This window comes from Notamacropus eugenii, chromosome 5 (genome assembly GCF_028372415.1).
Source record: "Notamacropus eugenii isolate mMacEug1 chromosome 5, mMacEug1.pri_v2, whole genome shotgun sequence".
NCBI lineage: Eukaryota > Metazoa > Chordata > Mammalia > Diprotodontia > Macropodidae > Notamacropus > Notamacropus eugenii.
Window position 1 is genome coordinate 271,981,858 of NC_092876.1, and position 27,168 is coordinate 272,009,025.

Consider the following 27,168-nt stretch of genomic DNA (forward strand, 5'->3'; position numbering starts at 1 on the left):
GAAAACAGAATAAAAATGCATACTAAAGTTCATCTCTGATGGAGGGGGCAGGGAGGGGAAAGAGAAGGGAACATGCATTTATATAGCTTCTACTGTTTGCCAGATACTGTGCTAAATATTTCATAAATATTATCAAATTTGACCCTCCCAAAAACTCTGGGACGTAGGTACTATTATTATCCCATTTTGCAGTTGAAAAAAAAAATGAGGCCAACAGATATCAAGCGACTTGCCCAGAGTCACATAGCTAGTAAGTGCCTGAGATCATATCTGAACTCAGGTTATCCCCATTCCACATCCGGTGCTCTAATTAAAAATAACCTGATGAAGTATAGGGTGAAAATAAGAAAATTTTCCACAAAATTTCATCTAACTACAAAACAAAGCAAAAAGGAAAAAAAAGAAGAAAGCTTCAAAGATGCATGGAAAATAATGAACATTTGGATACCAGAGATCATACAAACTATTGAATAATATAGAAAACTGGATATTTAGCATCCAAATAGCCCTTGATACTCTGAATCATGGGTTTATAACTGGAAGGACCTTAGTCCAACTGTCTCATTTTACAAATGAAGAAAATAATAACAACAGTACCACTGCCATCCATTATAATATTGATAATGATAAAAACTAACATTTATAAAGCACTTATTTTGTCCCAGGCACTGTGCTAAGTGCTTTACCATTATTTTCTCATTTGATCCCCACAATAATCTTGGCAGGTAGGTGGTATTATGATCCCAATCTTATAGATGAGGAAACTTAGGCAAACAGAGGTCAAGTGACTTGTCTGCCCAAAGTCATATCGATATTCAAACTCAGGTATTCTGACTCCAAATCCTGACCCCTTTCCACTGTACCACATTGCCTCCTAATCTACAATAATGAGGATAATTCAAAATAATGACAGCTCACATATATATGTATATATATATATATACACACATATGTATGTGCATATACATACATACATATTTATAAAACTGAATTTATACTTCAAGAAACTGGCAATGATTCTATTAAACAGAGAAATAATTGGCAAACACTTGTCAAGTTATTAGTGATGAAAATACAGTTCTCAGTTTCTCTCCTATAACTAGTTCAATAAAACTAGAAGAAGCTTTTCAATACAGGTTGTTGAGTTCAGGTTTTCTTGGGCTATGAGGCTGAACTTCTTTAAACCAGGTTCATCAACATGCTAATTGTCTAGATATCTGTTATCTGGAGTGTTGCTGTATTGAAGATTTTTTTAAACTGTCTGATAATTTGGATAATCTATATCTTTATTCACTTCCATTAAAATTCAGAATTCAATGGAACGTTATTTTTCAAATAATATTTTATTTTCCCAACTGTATTTACAAACCATTTTTAACATTTTTAAAAAAAATTTTGGTTTCCAAATTCTCTCCCTCCCTCTTTCAAACTACCCTTCCTGGATGGCAATCAATTTCTCATAGGTTATTCTCATAGGTTCAATCATGCAAAACAAATTTCCAATTGTGAATATATTTATATATTTTTATATATATAATAATATATATATGAAAGTCCAAAACAAAGCCTTTATTAAAATATCCTTCACATCCTACTGACCTACTGGGATATAGGAACTTACCTTCAATGATCTGATCAACAGTTTGAAATGCTTCCTTAACGTTTCCTTGTTCTAATTTTTTTTCTGATCCAATAAATGACTTGTGATTTACTGCATCCTATGAAGACAAAAACAACTTTAACAGACTGAACAATCAAAAATGCTGCACAATTCAAGATTTCAGATTTTTTATATGTCCCATTCTCATCTAGCCCATAAAACCAAGAACAACCAATATATTGACAGGCTTGGGCCATTGTGAAGAACCCTTTTATTATATTTATTTTCTTATTCACTTAGTTTTTATTTTCCTTGAATAAGAAACACACACACACACACACACACACACACACACACAGAGTGAGGATACAGGATTCCTATGTTCAGGATTACAAATAAAACTTATCTCAAGGCTCTTTCAATGGGGAATCTATGGTTCTCTCCTGAGAGGATCTAAAAGACATGGCATATAATGAGGCCAGGCCATTCCCTCTGGTTTTCTCCAGCAAACTTCCCAAGTATTCACAGCTCTACCAGTCCCCTGGATACAAGTCAGTGAAGGCAGCAACTAATCTGGAAAGTTTTCATTGACCTCTCAGAAACTGGCCCCACAGCCTTTTCTCTCATCAGCTCTCTATGACTGTTGGGATTCCTGATTTGATCCAGTGTCTACTTGAGTTCCTGAGTTCTATCTGTGATGCAACTTTTTGTTCCCCCATTCCTCAGCTCCTGAGACCAGGGAGGGTCCACCACAGACCCTCAAACGAGCATGACTGTACTGTTTCATGGGGTTATTGCAAGTTCCTAACAAAAAAAAAAATATGTAGTATATTCTGCAAGCCTTAGTTATGATTACTTTTATTTTTATGTAATTTCATTACTACAATAGAAATGACAAACTTTTAAATGTCTACATAAAGTGGATTATCATGCAAATCAATGACTGGATGAATCCTGACAGAGGGATTACAAACATTAAGTGATTCAGTACTCTCTCCAGACAGTGGAGAATGCAGTACCTTAATTGTCACAATCACTGGCTCCATGTCTTCATACACAATTTTCACCTTTTTAGCTGCCTGCTTCGCATGAAAGTATGAATCAGCTGCCACAGCACAGACAATCTGCCCCACACAAATCACCTGCAGAACAATCCAACAATGGAAGCTATGCTAGTTTCAGAGCACTTGTTAATTACATTCAGTTTCTGACATGGTATAAAACATGTAAGTTTCCAGGTCTGAAATAAAAACTAAACAAAGCATCCATTAAACAAGCCCTTATAGGCAGACACCTGGACAAGCACAGTACCTCATCCTGGGCATACAGCCTCTCTTCTTCATCACCATTTTCAGCTGGAACATCTTGAGCTGTTATTACATCAACAACTCCAGGCAAGGCAAGAGCCTCGGATGCATCAATTGATCTGGGAAGAGAACAGAAATGTGAGAGGTACAGAGCAATAGAGGGAACAAAACCTTTGTCCATCAGGGATTCCATCAAGACACACTCATATCACCAATGAATGATTCCATATTGAGAAATCAATTAAAAACTACAATTATATTATAGAGGACAAACAAAAAACCCCCAATCACTTCATAAGGCATTTTCATGGTTTCTTTTAGGGAGTGATGAAAGAGATGAAACCTTATCATCATCATTCATTGCTCCCATACTCATGATATAATCTGAAAGAAGTTGTTGAATTTTTGATACCATAGGAAAAGACCCACTGATTTAGAGATTTAGAGAAATGGGCTGAGGATCCCATGAGCTGAGGAAGTTAAATAAAACATTCCATCGCTCTTTAAATTCTCATAGTTTTAGACAGTAATAACTCCCCATTTAGAGATGAGCTTTCCGTCCTTTGCTTTACATGGCTTTACACTTGCACACACTGCATTGTAAGCTGACATCTCTCCTCTCTGCCAAGGCTGACTGATCTCAGAGGCCACCTCCTCCATAAGGCTTTACTTGATGCTCCATACTGCCAACTAAAAATAATCCCCCCATCTTTGAACTTCAAAAGCCACTCTTTTTGACCTTTCCTGTGCCTTCAACCTTTTTCTAGTCTGCATTACTTTTGTTCATTTGTTTCATTCTCCCATGCTGGATTTAAGGGAAAGAGAGATTGTAATGTTAATTGATCTTTGTAACCCCAGCACAGGACAGCACACGCAGTGAAGATTTAATAAATATTTGTTCCATTAAATTCACATCTTATAATTTGTCATTTTATTAAGTAACATCCCACGACTGTCTTTCAATACAAAGCAGTTAAATTTATATAAATAAAAAGCTAAATTCCTTTATTAGCTTACATGATTTTTGCATGAGGTCTTGTACTGGTTACTACAGCTAGGGAGAGTTCTTCATCTATAGCAGGCATGTCATCACAAAATACAGCTTCTCCAGTGGCATGTTTAATACCAGATTGGTGCATGACTGGACGACCAACTGGATCTTGGGGTGGTTGATGGGAGTCTACACACTATGTTTAAAAACAAAAACAAAAAAAAACAAATCCAAGTCTAAACATTCATAGCATGTTGACCAAAAGTACACACTTTTACGACTAAAACAAAACAAAATAAAATAATAAATAATAAACCATTAGGAACCTTTTAAGCCTTTCACTTACAAGCCAGTTCTCTGTGAGGTATATGTCTCAATTCTCTTGTTCCCCAAATAGGTTTTAAAAGTATCAAAGAATCACAGAATTAAGAGGGACATCAATGGTTATCTAGTCAAATCCATATTGGAACAAAAATACATTCCATAATGTGGTTGACACACGGATTACTGAAGTAACTCATTCTACTTTCTCAGGAAGCCTTTCTAGAGATCAAGATGAAATCTGCCTCTCTGAAAACAAAATTCTACAGCTCCAAGAAGTCTACTTCCTTTGTCACATGACAGTCAGCTCACAGGTTCCTCCAAATCTTCTAAAATGAACATCCCCGGTACGTTCAATCTACCATATAACATCATGATCTAAAGGCAATTCACCTTTCTGAATAGTATCCTCTGGACGTTCCCCAGTTAATCAATATCCTACCTGAAATGTGGGGCCCAGAATTGAACCTAATACTACAGATGTGGTCTTCCTCTGGCAGAGCTCAGCAGGACCACTACTTCCTTCATTATGGATACAAATACATATCTTAGCACAGCCTAAAATTCCATAGGCTTTTTTGGGAGGTGCCATATCATACTGTTGCCTAATCTTGAGACTGAAGTTCACTAGAATCCCAAAATCTTTCTCAAATTGCTACATCTTCACTTCTGCTCCATCTTATATTGGTGAAGCTAATTTTTTTAAATCTATGTTAGGACAATTGCATTTATCTCTTTTTACATTATTCCTCCTATTATGAGCTCAGCTGGTCTCTCTGCTTCATTCTTTCTCTTCAATACATTCTTCATGTAATTTCCAAAATAATTTTCAGGCATGGGTCTGACTACATGACTCCCTTTTTCAAAAATATTCAGTAACTCTTACTAAAATGTAAACTCGTTACTGGCTTTCCACACTCTAGCTTCCACTTCTCTTTCCAGTCTTGTTTCATGTTATCCCCCTTCACAAATGACATTCCACTCTAAATTCATGATAGGACTTGATCCTCTTGCTTCCATGCTGAAGCTGGTCTCCATGCCTAGAATGCACTTCTTTCCTCATTGGTCTTACTTTGAGACTTGCTCCAGGTATTTTCCCCCTTTGTGGAGCTTTTCCTGATTCCCTCTCCCAACCTCCTACCACCACTTTCTAGCTGTCAATGCTGATCCCCTCCACTGTTAACCATAACGACAGTTATAACGAAATAAATTAAATTCTAGAGAACAGTAAATTTTTAAGTTAGATTCAGGCATGAGCTGTCATACCTATTGGAATGAGCTGACATGACTCTTTGAAGGATTACACATTAAAAAAAACTCCACAGACATAACATATGCATAATATTTCCAGTATTGAACTTGCCATCTTTTTCTAAAGAAAGTAAACCCACTGACCTCATAAGCCTGTGTTCCACAGGGTATGGTTAAGGGGAAGTCTTCCAGGACACTTTGAACTTTGTTGGGGACATCAGGATATCTGGGGTCCTGAAAAAAGAATATGTTCATTGTTTAAAATAGTTTAGGTGTTTGTGAAATCAATTAGCCACCAATTCATTGAGAAAATAAATGTGAATTGGATTAACACTAAGTAAGGTTTTGAGACTCATTCAAAACTCTTTCTCTAAAATCCTCTATGGCTGTGGCAAGTAGCTTTAAAACACATCTAAGGGTTAGTTTTGAAATTCTAAATACAACTATACATCATTAAAATTCTTACCAATAGACCAGGAATGAAACAAAAGCTACAAAAAAAGACCTCTGCTCTTGGATAAAAATGATTTTTATCACAATAAACAATCTTCTATCTTAGTTCTGCAAAAAGTAATGGTAGACACATAAGCAGAAACACATTACCCTAACATTTAATTCCTGCAACACTTCCAGGTAGAATTTGAAGAGGAAACTGATCATGAGAGTTCTTTTGTATTCGACCATTCCACCAGAAGATGAGCCTGGGATAGTCACTTCATCTAGGACTAGCCTGCAGGCTTCATCTAGCATCTCCTCATTCCAGGCCCTAGATGGAAAAATATACTAATTTAGTCCAGTAAAATACACATAAAGTGTTTGTCAGAAAAGAAAATGTATTTAAATCTTTTTAAATTACTTTTAATGAATGGCAAAGTCTTCATATAATAACATTATAACATAGGAACATTCTATAGTAAACTTAAGTGTATCTATGAACTTATTGATGTGGGTCCTCACTCTAACAGTACAAGCTGCAATCTATTTACACTTCTATGTTCTATACTCTGTCCACGTTCTCTCATAAAGTCTCTGTAAAGGTTCTACCCAATATACTAGAAGTCATTAATATTTGGTGGTCACTAGGCATCTCTTGCCCCTTTATTTTTGCTATGTTACCAGCCCCTCTCCTTTTCTAATCCCACATTTTTATGGATATTATCTTTCATACAATTTCTTATATACATCATGATTGGTGATATGTTGTAGCCTACATGAATTTTTCAATTTCGACTTGTATTAACTGTAATTTTTACTCTTCAGATCATGGTGTTGCATGAATTGCAGTCATACTGCACCATCAGAAGAATATTGGTGTTAAAAAGTTGGAGTTTATGTAAGGGATCATTGAAAACACTCTACCATTCTTCACACTGAAGTAAAGTAGCCAGGCTATCATATGTATGAATTGTATTCATGCATTTTATTTCTGCCCAACTTCAATCCTTATCTGATGCTTCATCATGACATGGAATTTCTCTTGTGTTTTTAAAGACCATATCAGTAAGTATGAACTCTGCAGGTTTAAACACAATATAAAGTTTTTGATTATGACCTGCCATAAGGAGCAGTTTTGGAAATTTTAGATAGGCTTACTACTGAAAGGCTGGACATGAGGTGACAATTTTGGAGGGCCATCTCAATTCCTGAATCTTATCTACTGAGAAGGAGGCATGATACAATCTCCTTTGATAGAGGGTTACCCACATCAATGAAATCACAATTTCCTGATTAAAAAATAAATAGTTTATTCTTAGTCCAGTTTTGTAGGTACTTCCATATAATATACCTTCGTTCTCTTGCATATGTGACAGTGATTATACAAGAGATAATAGCTGATGTCGCTCTCACTAGTAATATGCAGTGAACTTGAATGCTAATTAAGGTCTCTCTCCCCCCCAATCCAGTATACACTCTTTTACCAAATTAGGCAGCTCTCAGTCATGTGAGCCTCTTGCTCAAAAATTTGAATAGCTCCCTAGGCCCAATCAATAAAGTGCAAACTACTTAAAGTACTACTCAAGACTCTTTACAATGTGACTCCACCCAGTGCTGAAATGGTGTGCTCCATGAAGCCTTCCCAGATCCCTGCAGCCAGAACTTTCTCTGAATTCTCCTAGTACCTCATTAATACTACTATAATGCCCTTAATGTGTTCTAGTCAGTACTCTAGTACTGTGCAGATGTCATCTCCCTTCATCCTTGTATTCTCTATAGCATATAGCACAGTACTCATTAAAAACTGGTTGAACGTGTACAGTACCTTCCTATGAGCTGCTGACATGATTTGTTTGCACTGATGGTAGTAGAGCCGATTCCTCCATATAAAATGCTTAAGTCCTTAATGGTGTTTGTGCCATCCTTAAATTGGACTCTCATTCCAGAATTCACAATTGCTAAAGCATTCTGCTGACGTTGTGCCTGTCGGAAAGCTGACACAAACTCCCACTGGAAAAACAACAATATGAATGTACTTTTCTGTTTTTTTTCTACTCCATTAGCCCACTTCATTCTTTCCAGTCAAGTATCACAGGACCACATCAATTCTCTTCTCCTGCTACTAGCACCAAGTCATGCAATCCCTTAAGTCTAGAGTAGTTTCCAGTCTTCAGTAATCAAGAGCTCTTATTGCATGAGATTTGTCTGCAATGTATACTCCAAAAGGCAGACCACCACTACTGACTTCTGCACAGGGATAACACTTATCTAAACCCAGTTTGGGAAACAGTCAAGTGGTACAGTGGATAGAATGTCAAGACTAGAGCCAGGAAGTATCACCTTCCTGAGTTCAAAACTGGCCTCAGATACTAGCTGTTTGATCCCAGACAAGTCACTTTGCTCTGTTTGCCTCAATTTTCTCATCTGCAAAATGAGCTTAAGAAGGAAATGGTAAACTGCTCCACTATCTTTGCCAAGAAAACCCCAAATGAGGTCATGGAATGTCAGATGAGACTGAAAATGACAACAACCCTACTTCATTCACAGCCTTTCTCTGAATTTTGATCACTTGACTGAGTTTATTAGGCAGCTACAGAACATGGAGGAAGATGACTTAGGTTTGAATTCTGGCTCTAATACTCACTATTTGTGTAATGCTACATATGTCACTTCACTTCCCTAGAATTTAGTTTTATCTGTAAATGAGTGTCTTGGACAATGTAATTTCTAGGGTTCTTTCCAGCTTTAAAATTCTATGATCCTGTGATTTTTCTACGCATCTAGTGTATATTTTGCACCTAGTCCATGCTAAATAAATGTAATCATTTTAGGAAAAGAGAATTCAAAGTCCAGTGCAGAAGTCAAAGAACTTGGGTGTAAACCTTAGGTCTGTCTATTACTACCTGTGTAACATTGGCCAAGTCCTGTACTCTGCGCTCCTCAGTTTCCTCATCTGTAAAGAGAGGCAACTGCACTAAAGTATCTCTGGGATCTTGCCTGAGATCTAATTCTATAGTCGTAAGAAAAGAGAATGCCAGTAATTCCTAGTTTTCTCATAATAAATCTGTATTTATTGTTGTAAATAATAATAATAGCTAGCATTTGTATAGCATTGTAAGGTCTACAAAGTGCTTTACCAATATTATCTCATTTGATCCTTCAGGACAACTCTGGGAAGTAAATACTATTATGGTTCCCATTTTACAGACAAGGAAACTGAGACCAAGGTTAAATGATTTGCCCAGGGTCACACAGCTAAGTGTCTGAAGTTGGAGCAACTTGGAGTTCAATCCCCTGAGGCCTCTAGCTGAACTGCAGGTAGACATGAGATCTCAAAGTTTGTTTAAGATCCCCTTTGAGGCATGAAGTTTGTTGTCTTGTTGACAGGCTAAAAGGCATTGGGAGAGGTTCTGTTGCTGTTCAAATCTTATCAATCAATAATGAAATAAGGCCTTCACATACTAAAAATTTCCTTAGCATTACTTGAAACTTAGTTGTTTTCTTGACCACTGGCTGACATTCTTGTTTATTTAGAACATTGTGACCAAAATGGAAAGAAAATTAACATTATTTCTTATCCTTAATATCTTCTCCATAGAGGTATTGGTTCAAATCTAGGCTCTTTTGCCAAGTAATCATGAGTACATCCTCTCTCTAGTCTCTCTGAACCTGCTTCCTGCTCTGCAAATAAACCAAGTTTGACTAGATGGTTCCTAAAGTCCCTTCAGGTTCTAAAATTCTATGATTTCAATTGCCATGATCTTTTTAGAGCTGGTGAAATTTAATGACAGCAAAAGTTAAGAAACTTTCTAAAGCCACCCAACAAATAAGGATCAAATCGAATTTATTATTAATATGTAATTGTTCATATATATATATATATGTAATATATTAAGTTTCCATGTTTTTTCTGCTATAAATTTAGTATTTCCTCAACACACCTTCCCCACCTCATTATGCCTAATGTTGTGTAGAACTAAAAGCAAGAACTTTGCTAAAAACAAAGTGGAGAATCATCGTGATCTCTTACCTTTTTAGAGAGAGGAATAAACACAGAGACTAAAACTTGTTCTGTTGTAAGGTTTGCATCTGGTGCCCCAGCAAGAAAACGATCATTTAAAGGAAGTTGCTGTGTTCCTTCTATTAAGCAAAAGAAGACTTTCATAGAAAATTTTTAACAAAATAAAAAAAATTACATTCTTATAACACCAAATAATGATTTTTAAACAAAAAGAAAAATTGAAAAATGTCAGTAAATGGCACTCTAAATGTAATATAAATGGGGTATACCTAGATTTGGAAAGATCTCCTAGGACTCTTCCCCTGAAAAGGCGTGTATGTTTTATATATACTGACAGTAGGACTTATCTAGTGCACAGAAAAGGGGCTTAAAAGCTCCATGAACCTTTGACCTAAAAATTGTTCTGGATAAGTGGGAAATCTTGACATGTGGGGAGCATACAAATAAGGTTGCATTTAGAAGGAATTTGTCTGTCCTCTATAATAAAAGAGAGGTTTCATGTTGTTGTTCAGTCATTTTTTAATTATGTCTGACTGTGGACTCATTTGGGGTTTTCTTGACAAAGATACTTCTCCAGATCATTTTATTGAAGAGGATGCTGGGACAAACAGGGTTAAGTGACGTGCCTAAGGTCACAGAACTATTAAGTGTCTGAGGTCAGTTTTTAACTCAAGAAGATGAGCCTTCCTGATTCCAGACTCAGCATTCTATCCACTGTGCCAACTAGCTTTCCAGGTAGATATTTCCAGGTAGATAAGTACCAGTAGGTGCTTAATAATCCATTCTGGTAGAAGAGGAAAAGAGGTAGAAATCATATAAATCATAAGAGCCAACTTTTATATGGCCATTTAAGACTATAAAACACTTTATATGCATTACCTCCTTGATCCTCATAAGGATCCTGAGAGGTACAATATGTTATTCTTGGCAGATATTACATATTATTATAGATGGCAAAAGAGGCTGTGACTTGTTCAATATCACACAACTAGCAAGTGGTAGTATGAGGATTTGAATCCAGTTCTCTTGCAGTCCATCATTTTCTTTCTACTATATCCTTCCAAAGAAGTCAGACTAATGGTAGAAAATACATACATTCACATCCCTTCAAAGCAGTCATTTCTACTGTGAACTTATTTCAAAGATACAAGCAGTTCTGGAACTCCTATTTTAATTCAAAACCCAAAGTTCATTCTTTTGAATGCCTGCAGTGCTGACAAATCTTTGTCCTCAGCCAATGTTTTTAATTTTAGAAAATGCCATTTAGAGGCACAGCTGATGAATAAGATGGGAAGTCAAGTTGGACAGTACTATTTCATAGTCAAAAATACTACCTGGCTAGAAAATATCTTCAGAAAAGGTGGTCCCAAAATGTTCTGACCAACAGTCACAGGCTTTCCTGATTGTACATAGTGAGGGATAAAATTTTGGTCTTTTTGAGAATAAAAGCATCTCTTCATATTAAAGCACTACTTGGGGATGGCCTAGGAGCTTTACTTTAACCACAGGCTTTACTTCTACAATAGTTCTGTCCTTTCTTTCTCTGATAATGGCCCTACAAGCCTACTTTCAGCTCCAAGCTTTGGTCCATTTTCCCCAGAGTAACTGATCTATCATGCAGATCCATCTCCTATTCTCAAGCTGGATCTACGTTATGACAGAAGGCACATCTTTTGCAAGGACTGAGGATAAATAAGTCTATGATTATGCAACAGAGCAAATCGCCCTTGTTCATTTACACTAATAAACTAAAGACCCTGGATCATTGTCAGTGTGGAAGCCTTACCCACCTTGGTAGTTACTTAACATGTGTCCTCATTGCTAAGCTGCTCTAATCAAAGCTTGGAAGAAATCATTCTGGTTTAACAGGTTCCTAAAAAATAATCATTTTCTGTTCTTTCCCACCCTCTGGTGGAAATCATTAACTAGTGGTGAACAACTCCAAAGGTAGCCTCTAAAGACAGAAAAGAAAACCAGCTAGTTCATAAATAATCAACAGCTACATGATCTACAGTAACCTCACAGGGCTGTCTTCCCGTGGTTTCTCTAAAAATATGGACAAGTTACCCAATCCAGGTGAGCCTCAATTTTGTCATCTAAAACACAAGAGGATATCTGCCCTACCTCATTGAGATTCTGCTAGGTGACAGGGCCTGACACAGATAACCTACTAGCTGTAGGACCCTGGACAAGTTACTAACCTTCTCTCAGTCCCTTTCCTTATTTGTAAAATAGGGCATAATAGCATGTACCACACAGAGCAGCTGTGAAAATCACTCTAAGATAACATATGTAAAGTTCTTCATCAACTTCAAAGTGCTATGTAAATGCCAGTTGTTATTGCTTAAGAGAACTGAAAAATGTATGTTAACACATTTCTAAGTGGTAAGATACAGCTGTATACAATAATAATGTGCATATACTCATGATGATGATTATAATATGATTTCTAAAGTTTTTGGGGAGAGGAAAATTCTACAGACCCCTTCTCTGAAGGGCCAGTTTTAAATAGGCTCACTTGACTGGTTCATACAAAAACTTAAGGAATCTTTATCTTGTTGGCAATTATAGATTTAGATAAGAGTAACATTGTGTCTATTCAATTACTGGCTTAGGTGGGGCATGTGCCTCACCCTTAAATACCAAAGCAAGTGTTGGGATATCTGCCCTTTCCTTCTCCTTTTCTTATTTGCAGACCTGGAGAAAATAAAATGTTTGTCCCAAGGAACGTGTATGGTCATGACATGGCTGGCAACCTAGAAAAATAGAGAATGTGGGAGAAGGGCCTTCAAAGAGAGAGCAGAAAGGACAGGGGTATTTTGGTTATTCGTTTTGACCTCATCTTCATATCAAGGAGTTTACTTTTTTTAAAATGGAGAATTCTATAGAAATATAGAATAGAATTCTATAAAAATATAGAATAGAAATTTCTAGCCTAGCCTGAAAAATTAGGAAATAGAAGATATTTGGTGGTCATGTTATAAAGATTTGTAGGAGGGAGAGAGAAATGATAACTACCCTCTTCCTAAACTGATCATTTGAAGATCTGAGGGGTTTTGTTGTTTTTAATAAAATTTTCCTCAATAATACTGTGAGCTGCTTCCTTAATACACTTCCAGTCAACCAACTGGGATTTCTTTTACTTCGATTATTTTTTTTTAAATTCATAACATTTAGTGTATAAAGACATATGACTTTGTGTGCATGAGAAAAGACAAGGGTGAGTAAGAAGATGGAATATTGTTAGCATAAAAGAACAATTTCCTTCCCATTTTCTATGTAAATATATTCCATCTTTCTGAAAGTCCAAAAAGTAGAAAGAGCCAACGACATTTTGGCTTTGGCAGGTTCTCTGCCAAACAACCCACTTCAACTTCTCTTATCCTCATTTGAGATGAGTACGTGTGACTTTAAGAAAAAATAATGATCAGGGATTTTGTCAAAATATATTGTGGTTACAGGTCTAAGCCATTTTAAACTTTTATCTTTATAAGGAATCTATTTTCTTTGTGATTTGCTGTTCCAAAGTTTGTACTGAAATTATATGTTGATTTTCATAAGCATCAAACCTACATTGAAAATTATAAAGCTGATGATAAGATTTTTGTTATTGATCTAAGTTTATGATTTTATCATTTTAGGGAGTTCCTTGAGCAAAGAAACTCATTTTATTAATGCAGATAAGTATCGATTCTGCAACCTATCAATTTAGATAGTAATTTGAGGACATAGAGAAGTGACTTGCCCATGGCTACACATCCATTTTCAGAGATAGAACTTGACACAGCTCATCTTGATTGCCTCTCCAAAGAGTAAAATGCCACACTTATCAAAAATTCATATTTTACATAGTTTATCATAACTATAATATGTAGCCATGCAGGTATTGCTTTATATTCAACTTAGCAAAATCATGACAAGGGCATTCAATAATGAAAATGCAAAGAGACCTATCACCAGAGGAAAAAATGGAAAAGATATGCCAAAAAACCATTTAAAATTATTTTCCCTTTAGCACAGTGAAACAAACATACATGGACCTTGACAGACTAATTGGGATGCCTACAAAGGAAGCAGAAATGGCACAAAAGAAAACAAAGAGAGGAAAAAGCAGCTGGATTAGATCAAATATATAGGGAGGAGATCTGTGAGGGCAAAGAAGAACAATATTGAAGGAGCAGATGACATCAAAGGTCTAGGGGAAGAATTCCAATACTTGTTTCAACCAAAAAAAAGGTAACTGAAAGAATAGCAGTAATTACTGACCTATATGCCTGTTTTACAATCTATTCAAAACCTCTATGAGGTAGGCATGCATGAATTGAGAACATACTCAACGAGGACATTCATAAATCAACAGGTTTTCATAAGTGATAGTCAACATGGACCTTGCCTGTACCCTCATAACCAAATGAAAGATGAAAGAGATATGTGAACCTATTCTGCTTATTGTCTGTTAATTGCACAATGAAAACAAAACGATAAAACAAACCACAAAAACAACACTGGATTTAGTAGGGAAAAAATACTATTTTAACAGCTCTCATAGCCTGGTGTTTCATCTACAAACAGCATAATCTTTTAAGATTCCTTGTAAGATATAAGAACAGAAATCAATACTTCAGTGACCTCCTGATAACAAACATGAGGGAATGAATAAAAAGGGAGATATTCGTTCAACAAAATTGTGCATGTCTAATGGAGGCGATCCTGTGAAGGGTCCAGGTTGAGAAAGAATTTCTTGTGGATGGTGAGGTGCTCCAAATGATCCTGTTTACAGGACATTGCTTTGATTTTGTTGAGTTCCAGAACACTGTAGAGCTTCCTGAAAAGGTCTGTCATCACTCAATAGCATTTGGCCTGGCTTCCAGAGCAGTTGCTTTCTGGGCAATTTCTGAGCTTATGCCATCCAATATGTCCTCTTGAAGAGGAGCCATATCAAGAGGACTCTGGGGCAATGCAGAGATAACCTTCCATTTACTTTGACTGCCTTCCACATAGTCTCTGATACACAGCCACTCTGGTCCATTTTCAGTGCTCCACTCCAAGCTTCCCTGGCTTCCCTTAAGACTCAGCTCAAATGTCCCCTTTTCCAGGAGGCATTTCTTGGCTTCCCTCCCCCATTGTCTCCTACTGCTAAAAACTTGTTTTTGAAGATCCTGCAACTATGATTTTTTCCTAGGATTTGTCTCCTACCAGAAATAAAAGTGAGATAGTACCTCAAGGGGCTTACATCCTATTTTCCCAGAAGATCTGAGCCAGGAGGCTGATAAAATTCCCGAAAATATACTGGGCCTTCTATGTCATGCAATAGTTTCTAACACAGGGTTACATATCATCACATAGTGGATACCAGTATTTGCAAAGGAATCAAGTTTCTCACCTTTTGATACCAAGTTGAGTACACAATTGCCTACACCCAAAACAGGATTGAGATCAGATGCTGCCAGCCGACTTATAATGTGTCCTCCTAAGGACTAAACAAATAAAATTATTTTAGAATTTTTGTTGCTTTCATGATTATTCTATTTTCATAAAAGCTGACATAATTATCAATGGGAAAATTGGATTACTTTTCAAAGAACTTCAATTTCTATTTAACTTAATCTAAATGTCAAATTAGAATCAGAAATTTGGGTTTAGATCAGAGATTTTCTTAATGGTTCTTGGAAAGGACTAAAACAAGTCAAGGATCAGCTCATCCCTTTCCTTACCTATCAAATAAAAAGAGTAAACATGAAGTTAGTGTGTCTTCCTTAAATATCACTCATTTCTGACTCAGAAGGACCTCAAAGAACAGTATTGGCTGTAAGAAATTTAATCTGGGACTAAACATGGGTCTAAAATTAGGCGGACAATCTCTTCCAGCACACCTGAAAAACACTATTGAATAAGTCTACAAATAAATGGAACCATTTTATGATCCGCTCTTCTTTTATTAAATTATTTATTTTCTGCCTACTGACTCAGAATACTTACAGCCATGTTCCTGATCTGCTGCCCAGCCAGAGTTTTCAAATGTTTCAAGAGAGCTCGGTAAGTTTGAGTCTTCTCCACTGGGAGTTCTAAAATGATTTCAGTCAGGATTTCTTTCACCTGGGCCAGGCTACAGCCAGCACCTACAGTCAACCCTACAAGCAAGTTACCTTGATTAATAAAATGTGAATGGCTCCTGATTATGTACAAGATGGAGACATTATAAAGCCTAGAGTTACATATGGAGGCATCAGGGCATGATGGTAACATGGGGATGGAGGGTGTCAGTGTCCAAGACTACCCCTCTCTTTTTAGACACCCTATTTTCCAGAGCTAAGGCCCAACAAGCAAGCTGCGCCCTGAGCTTGGGTAAGAAACAAGCAAAGTGGGAATTTTGTTGTTTTTAAAGTTCAGTTTCCCAGGCTCCTTGAGATATCTAAATGATTGCTCTCCTTTGAACCCTGATGATTCATAGCTGCTCTGAGTCATTGTAGGCTTTGTACCTCCTGGCTCTGAGCCAATTAGGAGTGGAGTCTTTGATATATAATCTGGGAAGTTGGCATTTTGCTTTAGGGGTTCACTTACGAGAAGGAACTTTTGATTCCCTGGAAGAAACTCTGCGTAGCCATTTGTTGAGAGTTCCTCTCCCCACCTCCCCCACCTACTCAAAGGTTTGTGCTCTCCCATCCAGTGGTATATGTAGGTGGTTGTATTGCTTTGTTCAGATGGTAAGAGCCCTGTCTGTTGAATCTTTATGCTAATTTCTCTGATTTTAATTTTCTCTGTTTGTATTTTCTTCATGTTCAGGGTGTTAACTTTTCCTCTGAATTAGTGAATGACTTATATATGTTTAATTAAAGAAAATTGTTAACCCTTTTGAAGCTGTCTTTCCTTTATAAAGCAAATCAAAACAGCCTGTGCTAACAGGCCACCCTGGGTGTGCCAGAGTGCTTGCTAAGACAGCTTGGTATAACAACAATCCTTTGCAGTCTGGATGAGCTTGCTACAACTAAATCACAGAATCCTGGTCCTTGAGCTCAGACATGAAGCCCTACTACAAATGGGCTTTTTGTCACTGGTCAGCCTTGCCTCCCTCTTGCTGCTGTGCCTCCCAACTCTTGCTACACTACACTGTTTGATTCTTTATCTAGCCACGAATATATAAATCAAGGTTTAGCCTCATTGCCTAAGATCTCCTACTAGAGGAGGTCCCAACACATGTGTCTAATTTCTTCCCCCTGCCCCTCCCCTCCCCCCCCCCAGTGGAATAAAGAAAGCTTTTTGCTTTTAACTTGTGTGAGCTCTTTGGTATTTTTGGAGTTAACTGTGGTTACAAAACTTCTGTGAATCTTTGGTCATTTGTTCCCAGAGTGGAAAAAGGAAAGGTGATGGAGGATTTTGACCCATCAGATTTTGATTAGATAAACCAAACTGACCAACCAGCTGTACCCTTCTATTCCTGTTACCATCGTTTTCCCCTCTCATATTTACATTACAAGATAGTGCCTAATTTCCCCATTTGGAAGAGAAAAATAAAAATGCAATATTATCCATATCACTACTGAATACAGTGTTACCTTTAATTTGATAGCCCTGTGGTAAAATGAAATTTTAGAAGAAAATAGGAATATGATAGTTTCAGTGCTTTATATACATGATCACATAATAGTCACTGCAATAGCCATAGCTGATACTATAAGCACTTTAAGGTTTACAAAATGTTTCCCTGTTATCTCATTCAATCCTTTAAATAGGGCTTCTTGATTTGAAGTCTATCAACTTACTTTTTTTTAACGTATCATGGTAACTATACTTCAATATAATTTTTCCCTTTGTTGTCCTATTTATTTTATTCCGTGCAGTAAACACATTTTGAGGAGAAGTTTTTGCATATTGTCAAACATATCTGTCAATGATTGAAAAAAAAAATACTAAGAATCCTTGCCTTGGATTTCTGGGGGCTGAGCCAAGATCGTGGAATAGAGAAGCATTCAGTAGAGCTCTCCTAACATTCTTTTCCGAATAACTTTATAATAACACCTCAAATCAAATTCTGGAGTGGCAGACCCAGCTAAAGGTCAGTGAGATATTCTTCTAGTCCAAGACAACATAGAAGGTCAGGAAGAAAGATTTGTGATGTTGGAAATCAGGCTGACCTAGATGAAACACTAGTGGTGGGACCAGGTGGTTTTTGTTGTTTTTGTCCTTCCTTTCCAAAGAGGATCATAACCTCAGGGGAGATGATGACTTGACTTGCAGTTGACTTTGATTTGAATGAGGGAAGGCTGTGCAAGGTCACCAGCCTTACTTTCTCCTCCAGCAGTATCTGGATCCAGTGACCAGATATTCATCAGGATAATTGGAGATGGCCCAGGATGCAATGGGAGACCCTGGCCTTTTTAGGCTAAGGCTTTTTCAGGGACTCATTTAGAGTGAGTATGTCATTCAGTAAATAGACCTCTTTAAGAAGTAAGTCAAGAGATGGCCCCTTTAATTAGAAAAAAAAGAAAAAAAATCAAGCTGGGAGAGGGAAGACTGTCAGGGTTGCTGTTCCAAAGAGAAACAGTTACTTTTGACATTCACTCTAAGCCAAGAGGGCCCAAATATAGCCATTAAGCGGAACTTGGGCACGGACATATGGTAGTCCAATCTATTAGCTTCAGAGTGAAGAGGGTTCAAGGTTTTGTAAGACAGACAGAGAGGGAGAGAAGAAAAGAGAGAAGGGGAGAAAGGGAGAGGATAGATAGATGGCACAGGGTGAGTAGAATATGAAGGGATGATATCTAAAAAATAAAATTAATGGGTGAGAGAGGAATATATTGGGAGTAGGAAAAAGGGAGAGCTAGAATGAGGTAATTTGTCTCACACAAAAGAGGCAAGAAAACAGTTTCACAATAGAAGGGAGGAAAAAGGCAACGTGTGAATCTTACTCTCATCAGATTTGGCTTAAGGAGGGAATAACATACATACTCAGGTATCTTACCCTACAGGAAAGTTAAGAGGAAGAGGATAAGGGGTGGGGAATGATAGAAGTGAAGGGAAAGTTAGAAGCAAGTATTCATGAAAAGGGACAGGATCAAAGGAGAAAATAGAATAAGTGAGAAAATAGAATAATAACTATAAGAAATATAGTTAGCCTTTCACAACATGACTTATGGAAGCGTTTTGCATAACTACACATGTATAACCTATATTGAATTCCTTGCCTTCTCAATGAGGGTGGATGGGGAGGGAAGAAGGAAGAGAATTTGGAACTCAAAGTTCTAAAAACAAATGTTAAAAAATTGTTTTTATATGCAACTGGGAAATAAGATGTGTAGGCAATGGGGTGTAGAAATCTATATTGCCCTACAAGAGAGTAAGGGGGAAGAGGATAAAGAGGTAGGGAGATAAAAGGCAAGGCAGACTGGGGAAAGGGGTAATAAAGATTCATGCCATATCAGGGTCTTGGGAGGTGAAAAATGGGGAAATAATTTGGAACTCAAAATCTTGTGGAAATGAATGTTGAAAACCAAAATTTAATTAATTAATTTTTAAAAAGAAATCTATCTTTCCCTACAAGAAAGTAGAAGGGAAGGGGATAAGAGAAGGGGCAATGTGTAATAGAAAGGAGGGCAGATTAGGGGAAGGAGTAATCAGAATACACACCATCTTAGGGTAGAGGTAGGGGAGAAATGGGGAGAAAATGTGGAACTCAAAATCTTGCAGAAGTGAATGATTAAAACTAAAAATTAATTAATTAATTAAAAAAACTGAATTAGCTAAATGGACAAAAGAGGCCCCAAAAATAATTCCTTAAAAAGCAGTATTGGCCAAATGGGAAAAGAGGTACAAAAACTTACTGAAGAAAATAATTCCTTAAAGATTAAAAACGGACAAGTAGACATAAATGACTCCATAAAAAAATCAAGAAACAATAAAATTAAGTCAAAAGAATGAAAAAAATAGAAGAAAATGTGAACTATCTCATCAGAAAAACAACTGACCTGGAAAATATATCCAGAAGAGATAATTTAAGAATTACTGGATTGCCTGAAAGCCATGATCCAAGACATTATATTTCAAGAAATCATGCAGGAAAACAGCCCTGAAATCTTAGAATTAGATGATAAAACAGAAATTGAAAGAATCTACCAATCACTTCCTGAAAGAGATCCCCAAATTAAACCTCCCAGGAATATCATAGAAAAATCCCAGGTCAGAGAAAATATTGCAAGCAGCCATTAAGAAACGATTCAAATACTGTGAGCACAGTCAGGATAACACAAGATTTAGAGTTTAGACAGTGCTATAACTAGAAAAGAGACTATAGTTTTTCCCAAGGGTGCTGGCTTATAGCAGCAAGCACCCTGGCATACACAGGATGACCTGCTGCACAGATTCTTAGATCTGCTTTTCTAAAAGGAGAGCAACTTTTGAGGGGTCAACAGTCTTCTTTAATCACATATACCAACAGAGGAAATAAAAACCAACAGACAGGGTTTCTAACTGTCTTACCATAAGCAATACATACATCACAGATCAACAGACAGATCCAACTGTCTGACCATTACATACATACATAATTAGCAGAGAGAGAAGCACCACCAACATCTGGGTTTTTTTTAAGTAAGAGAGGGGAGATAGATTTAACAGCTACCCAGAGTCTCATCTGGCACATAAACCTTCTTCCAAGCCCCCAGAGCAAAACCTCACCTCAGAGTACATATATACCCTTTTCAGAGCCCTGGAGCACAGACTTCTTACTCAGTACTTCATTAATTAACAAAAGATGTGGGTCTTTCTACAAAACAAACCTCCCTTAATCAATCTTCCCTTAATGGGCTTCACCTGAGGCCTATTAATGGGTGGGAAGATCTTTACCTCTTATATCCCAAGTCTCCTCTAATCAAGCAATTCTCATTAACATTACATGACTTCAGGGCAAAGGTTCTTAATCTGGGGACGCTAGATCCCCTCCAGGGGGTAACGAGAGAGAGTTCAGGGATTCTATGAACTTGAAGGGAAAAACCCACATATCTTTATATTCACTCACCTCTAAATGAAATTTCACATTTCCTTCAATCACTAACGAGGCAATAAGCATTATTCTAAGAAGAGACCCTAAGTTTCACCAGCCTGCCAAAGAGCTCTGTGACATAAAGATATTTAAGAATCTCGGCTTTAAAGGAAGCCAATGGTACTTTAAGGCCCTTAGGTTCACTGGGATGGCTACTCACCCTTTCCCAATTTCCCATCAGCAGCAACCCTATCAGCCTTCCCAGTAGTTGTTTCTTGACTATTCTAGAATCTGTCTTCCCCCCATCCTCATGAAGTGGTCACCTTTCTTTTGTGCTTCAGGTAAAAAAAAGTAATTAGTTTTGAATTCAGGGGTCTCCACCTACAGGAGGCCTTTCCTGATTCCCCAAAGTCTTAATGACCTCCCTGCTGCCCTTTCCCAAAATTATTTTGTATTTACACTATATACTTTGTATTTATTTATATGTATACTTTATATCCCCCTAAATAAGGCATAGACTCCTTAAGGTAGGGGATGACTTTGTTTTTGTCTTTTTAACCCTAGCAGCTAGCACAGTGCCTGGCACATAGTAGGTACCCCAAACGTTCTTGTCAACCTGGATTGAATTGGCCCTTGCATGAAGCACGTCATATTCCTTTATATGAATCACAGCACATTCCTGGACACTGGGACACTTCTGTTTCCTGGAAGTTTCTGTTTCCTAGAAGTTTCAGCAAGTTCCGGGGATGTACAGATTTCTAAACCTAGAAGGGGCCTTAGCTTACCTAGTTCAACTCTCCTATCTGACAGATGAGGAAACTTGAGACCCAGACAAATAAAGTCGTATACTATACTGCTGCTTTATGTTGGTATTCAAAGGCCTTACTGTTTTCTTCTCTATATAGGACTTTTTCAGTACATTTTTATTATCTATTTAACAATAACGATCATTTACTCAGGTTTCCAAAGAAAATGGAATTAGGCAACTTGCTACCTTTATTAGCTGGGATTTACCTGACTTGAATCCCCAATCATTATTCATTCTAAGATCACAAAACTGACAAAATCTTCCAGCAGAGGGCGCACATTCCTTAATTTTGGGAAGTTGGACAGCATTAAGTGACTACTTAACAAAGAATCCCCAATGTACTGTGATATCTGAAGCTGGTTAAGAGAGGAGCCTGCTCTTTGGATCTTATAAAACAGATATTTATTCAGACTTCAAAGGATGTTTACCATGAGGTTATCCAAACAGGCATCCAAAAGTAAATCAAAAGTGAGTTTAGAGAACTTGTGCCTGTACAGCTTATAACAACAGAATCCATGTGCAGAATCTGCATCATGGGTAGTCATGGCTGCTTCTGTAATGTGGGTTTAGGGGGAGGAGAGGCTGTTCTTAATCAATCTAACCTTAAGTACAATGTAGAAAAGCAAGGTTTACAAGTAGCCAATTTGTGAATTTCAAACTATGAATGAATAAGAAACACTGAAGATACCCCTCAAGTAATATCCTTACCCACAGTCAGAGAAAGCATGGGGTAATATATGTAAGTGCTTTGCAAACTTTAAAGTGCTATGTAAGTGGTCATTATTATTACTGTCCTCATCTATGTATGTGAGACAAAGCTTTAAAATTTCACTCACTTTGTGCTCCTGTTCATTGGAAGCTTTCAACTATGACTCAAAAAATGCAGCTTGGCTTATCTCAAAATAAATGCCTAAAGGATATGTAGAGCCAAATTTTCTATTTAAAATATGCATTTTGTAAGAAGTAATATTTTAAAATGCCCCTTCTTGCACTTCAATGTGTTGTCCCCTGTGTTGTCTATCTTGCCTAGTCTAGGCTGTGCCCTTATGATAGCTGCACAAACAGAATGTTTCCCCCAAATGGAAAGCAATGATTTCTCCACCATTTCCAGTGTTACATCTGGCTTCAAAATTAAAGTACAGTAGCATTAGCAGAAGAATTTTTCTAACTGGTAAAGAAGATTCCTTGTCCTTTGCTTCCAAAAAAAAACTCATTTTTTTTCAGTATTTCTATCTTAATATTAAATCATTATGATTAGATTACTAGAACGATATGTAACTGCAAAGACATTCAGTGGTTGAAAAATAAAGATTTCTCTATGAATGAAATAAAATAAAAATACTGAATAAAATTTCCCCACTTTTTTCAGTTTACTAGTATTGTGTTAGAATTCTCATATAATTATCAGTTATTAATACTAATCCAGCAGATTGAACCCTGAACTGGGAAGCAGCTCATGAAATATAGGTTTTCTTTTGTTGCCTGCTAGGTGACTAGAGGAAATCATTAGAACATAAAAAATTGTATGATCTAGAGAAGAAAAGCTGATGAAAAGCTGATGGCAGTATGTGAGTACATACTGTGAAGCAAGGGTTGTTTCCCAGAGCACAATGATCTACTGCTCTCATCTTTGCTGAAAACAGTAGGAAAAGCATTTACCCACAGCACAAGGAGAATAGGTTAGACACAAAGGTTTTCCTGATGAAGATGGTGAGGAAGGTTTTCAGCTGAATGAAGCTGAATGAACATCCATTAGATGTGGGCATAGAGCTGTGTCTGAAGTCAGGTTGTTGCTTCCCTGGAAGTCCTTGAAAATAGGAAAATTCTTTCCAGCTTGGGATGCTGGAGAGGCAGTTTTGTCCTAAGGAAGCAGAATGGCCAAGATGACCCTCGCCGGTCTTCCATGATATGTCTAAATAAATTATGCTAAATTTCTTAGCATAATCATTGACAGAAATAATGCCTTAATTTAAGTGGGAACTTACCTTGGTTTGCATCAAGCATAACAACATTCAGTTCTGAAATTCTAGTGGGAGAGATGATAACTGGGTGAAAGACATCGTTGAATTTCATGTTGGGTCCTAAAAAATAAAAGTATTGGTAATAATATAAAGAAGGTAAGGGAAAACTAAGTGATTCAGGGGATAGAGCTTGGCCCTGGAGTCAGTAGAACCTGAGTTCAAATCCAGTCTCAGATACTTGGCATTTACTTGCTGTGTGACCCTGGGCAAGTCATTCAGCCCTGATTGCCTTGGAAAGAAAGAAAGAAAGAAGGAAAGAAAGAAAGAAAGAAAGAAAGAAAGAAAGAAAGAAAGAAAGAAAGAAAGAAAGAAAGAAAGAAAGAAAGAAAGAAAGAAAGAAAGAAAGAAAGAAAGAAGGAAGGAAGGAAGGAAGGAAGGAAGGAAGGAAGGAAGGAAGGAAGGAAGGAAAGAAAGAAAGAAGGAAGGAAAGAAGGAAAGAGAAAGAAAGAAGGACAGAAAGAAAGAAAGAAGGAAAGAAGGAAAGAGAAAGAAGGAAAGAGAAAGAAAGAAAGAAAGAAGGAAAGAGAAAGAAAGAAAGAAAGAAAGAAAGAAAGAAAGAAAGAAAAGAAAAACATGGCAAGTTACTATCTTTCTAGAAATGACAACATGGCCTAGAAAAGGAACAGTCACAGAGCAAACATACAAAGCTAATAAAACAATATAAATGAAAAGTTTCTGAGGTTCTCTATTCTTGGCATTAGGTATCAACATTTAATGCTTGCCTACTTGCCTTTTTTTCAGTCTGTCTATTCTAGGTGCTAAGGAAGAGATACAGACAAATGAAACACAATTCCTGTGCTCAAAGAGCTCACAAAGACTGGGGATTTTTCATTCCTGATGATGTTAAAAATTACAAGAATGCTAATTGTGGAAAATGGAAACATTCTAGGGCTGGATCTGTGGGCCATATCTCCCCCTTTTAGAACAATAAATATTAAATATTTAGCGTGCTATGTGTTACTATTGTGGCAGGCCAGTAATGATAAGTTAGGAATAATATGTTAGAAATAACCAGGAATACATTTTTACTCTGGAATGGATTTGCTAACATGCTCTCTCCTTTGCTAGCTTTTATCCAACTCATGAAGGCAGAAACTCAGGGCCACATTGTGATCCTTACTTAATACAAGAGACACAATTCAATCACTCACCCACGAAGGTGTTGCCCATGACAAGAGGAGCTTGGGGATACTGCAATTTGAGCTCCAAAAGGTCATTCAGGGTTGCAGGGGAAATCCAGGTAACCCTTGGCCCCTGGAACACTAGTGTCTTCTTTCTTGTCTCTTCTGCCATTCTCTATATGGAAACAAAGTAGACAAAGCCCATTAATACTATTAAAATGATGAAAGTAAACATTTAACTAAGGCTCACAAGCAAAATAAAAAAGAATGCACTGTGAAATATGAATTGGAGAAAATTGATCAAAGGAATGTAATGTAATGAATTTAGAATTAAACGTGCTGCTTTGTATGCTTTTCCATCTCCTATGACATAAAAACCAAGCAAATTTTAATTAAATCTTATTTGAAAAGAGATGAATTAAACATTATCTCAGAATAAGATGTTTCGGGCCAAGTTTCCAACTTACAAACTAATTATTGCCTAGGTTACAAAGCCCTTAGCCATGTGTGGAAGACAACACATGCTTGACTTTTATGTTCTAAGTCCTTCACCAAGTGTGCATGGCACTGTGCGCAGTATTTGTGTTTTCCTTTCACATAAATGGCTCTGGAAGAAACAGCACTAACCCAGGAGGTTTTCTAATCATGTTTCTGTTATTAACTAAATGTATAACTTCTGGACAAGACATCTAATTTCTCTAAGCCTCAGTTTCTCTATCTGCAAAAATAGTAGGCATGTTATATGACTGCTAAGGTCTCTAAAATTCTATTCACGTTAATCCCCAAAGGGAGACTTCATTTTAAACCAGGTAATGTGTACCAAAAATTCCAGCGAAATATTTCCATGCCTCAGTAGAAAAATGGAAAAGAAATTTTACAGTTAATCACAGAATATTGGAAGAAACTAGGGTTGAAGGAACTAGGGCTAAACTGCAAGTTTAGCCTATTAATAATAATAATAACATTTGCATAGCAGTTGACAATGCTATGCTCACAACCTTTTATTTTGTTGTTGTTTGGTCATTTCAGACTCTTTGTGACCCCATTTTGGGGTTATCTTGGCAAAGATACTAGAGTGAATTGCCATTTCCTTCTCTGTAAGAGACTGAGGCAAACAGGTTTAATGTCTGAGGCCATATTTGTACTCAGGAAGATGAATCTTTCTGACTCCAGGCCGTACCCTTTATCCACCATACCAGTTAGATGCCCAACAATGCTTTAGGATAGGTACCATTATTATCCGCATTTTAAAGTTGAGAAAACTGATGCTGGAATTAAGTAATTTTCCTGGGGTCACACAGTACTGAATCTGAGAGAACTTTGAACTCAGGTCCACACCTAAATCCAAGTCCAAAACTCTGTCACTATGGCACCTACATGCCCTCAGGAAGACATGAGAGCTGTCTTCAAGGATCTGAAGTGTTACCATGAATGCCTTGAGAGATAGCAGCTTTTCCCTCATCATCAAGCAGAGTTTGGACGATCACTTTTCAAATAGGGGATTCTGTTTGAGAGCTGGACTAGACAGCCATTGAGATCCCTTCTGACTCTAAAACCTTTTGGTTACATGTGGAGGGATTAGACTTGTTAGCTGTGGATCCAGAGGGTGGAACTAGGAACAATGAGTAGAAGGTGAAGAGTCGCACTTAGATTTGCTATATTGGTCATAGATTATAGATTTAGAGCTGGAAGAAACCACAGAGGTAAACTTGTCCAATCTCCTCGTTTTACTGATGAGGAAACTGAGACCTCATAAAGCTAAGTGACTTGCCCAAGGTAGTAGACAGTCAAGTGATAATTGGAACCCAGGTCTTCTGACACCAAACCCACTGATCTTTTCACTATACCATGCTGCCTCCAGGAAAATATTCCCTCACAACTGGCACTGTCCAAAATTGTAGCAGGCTATCTTGGGAAGAAAAGGAGGTGCCTCCTCACTAGATGTCTTTTAAAAACAAAAAGGTGAGATGATCACTTTTCCATCATGTTTTTGTGGAGACTCTTTTTCATTTTTGCCATAGACCAACTAGATGGCCACCAAGATCCCTTCCAAATCTAGAATTCTAAGAAATTATGTGGACCTGGGAGATAATCTCACTCCAACACCTTATTTTATAGATGCAGAAACTGGGGACCAGAGTGGTGAAGGGGTCTTCCCAATGTCACACATCTAGAGGTTCCTAAGAGTACAGTTTGAAGTTTTAATAGCTTAAGATTTCTGAGAAACCCTGTAAAATGAAAGACATAGGACCTAAAGCAAGGTTCCCTGACTCGAAGTACACTGCTTCTTAAAGATAAATTTAGGAAGCATTTCTTA

At 37.2% G+C, this 27,168-nt stretch overlaps 1 protein-coding gene across 1 annotated transcript in view; it reads right to left on the bottom strand.

The window, feature by feature from the left end:
- LOC140506076 (aldehyde oxidase 3-like) overlaps window positions 1-27,168 on the bottom strand; it is a 104,221-nt gene that overhangs the window by 48,744 nt on the left and 28,309 nt on the right. The window contains exons 9-20 of the mRNA XM_072612837.1: window positions 24,882-25,026; window positions 23,695-23,790; window positions 15,906-16,057; window positions 15,310-15,403; window positions 9,936-10,045; window positions 7,731-7,915; window positions 6,074-6,236; window positions 5,615-5,704; window positions 3,925-4,094; window positions 2,912-3,026; window positions 2,620-2,742; window positions 1,622-1,718 (exon numbers count right to left, since the gene is read on the bottom strand). Of these exons, the coding sequence (XP_072468938.1) occupies window positions 1,622-1,718; window positions 2,620-2,742; window positions 2,912-3,026; window positions 3,925-4,094; window positions 5,615-5,704; window positions 6,074-6,236; window positions 7,731-7,915; window positions 9,936-10,045; window positions 15,310-15,403; window positions 15,906-16,057; window positions 23,695-23,790; window positions 24,882-25,026 (1,540 nt within the window). The remainder of the gene's footprint in view (window positions 1-1,621; window positions 1,719-2,619; window positions 2,743-2,911; window positions 3,027-3,924; window positions 4,095-5,614; window positions 5,705-6,073; window positions 6,237-7,730; window positions 7,916-9,935; window positions 10,046-15,309; window positions 15,404-15,905; window positions 16,058-23,694; window positions 23,791-24,881; window positions 25,027-27,168) is intronic.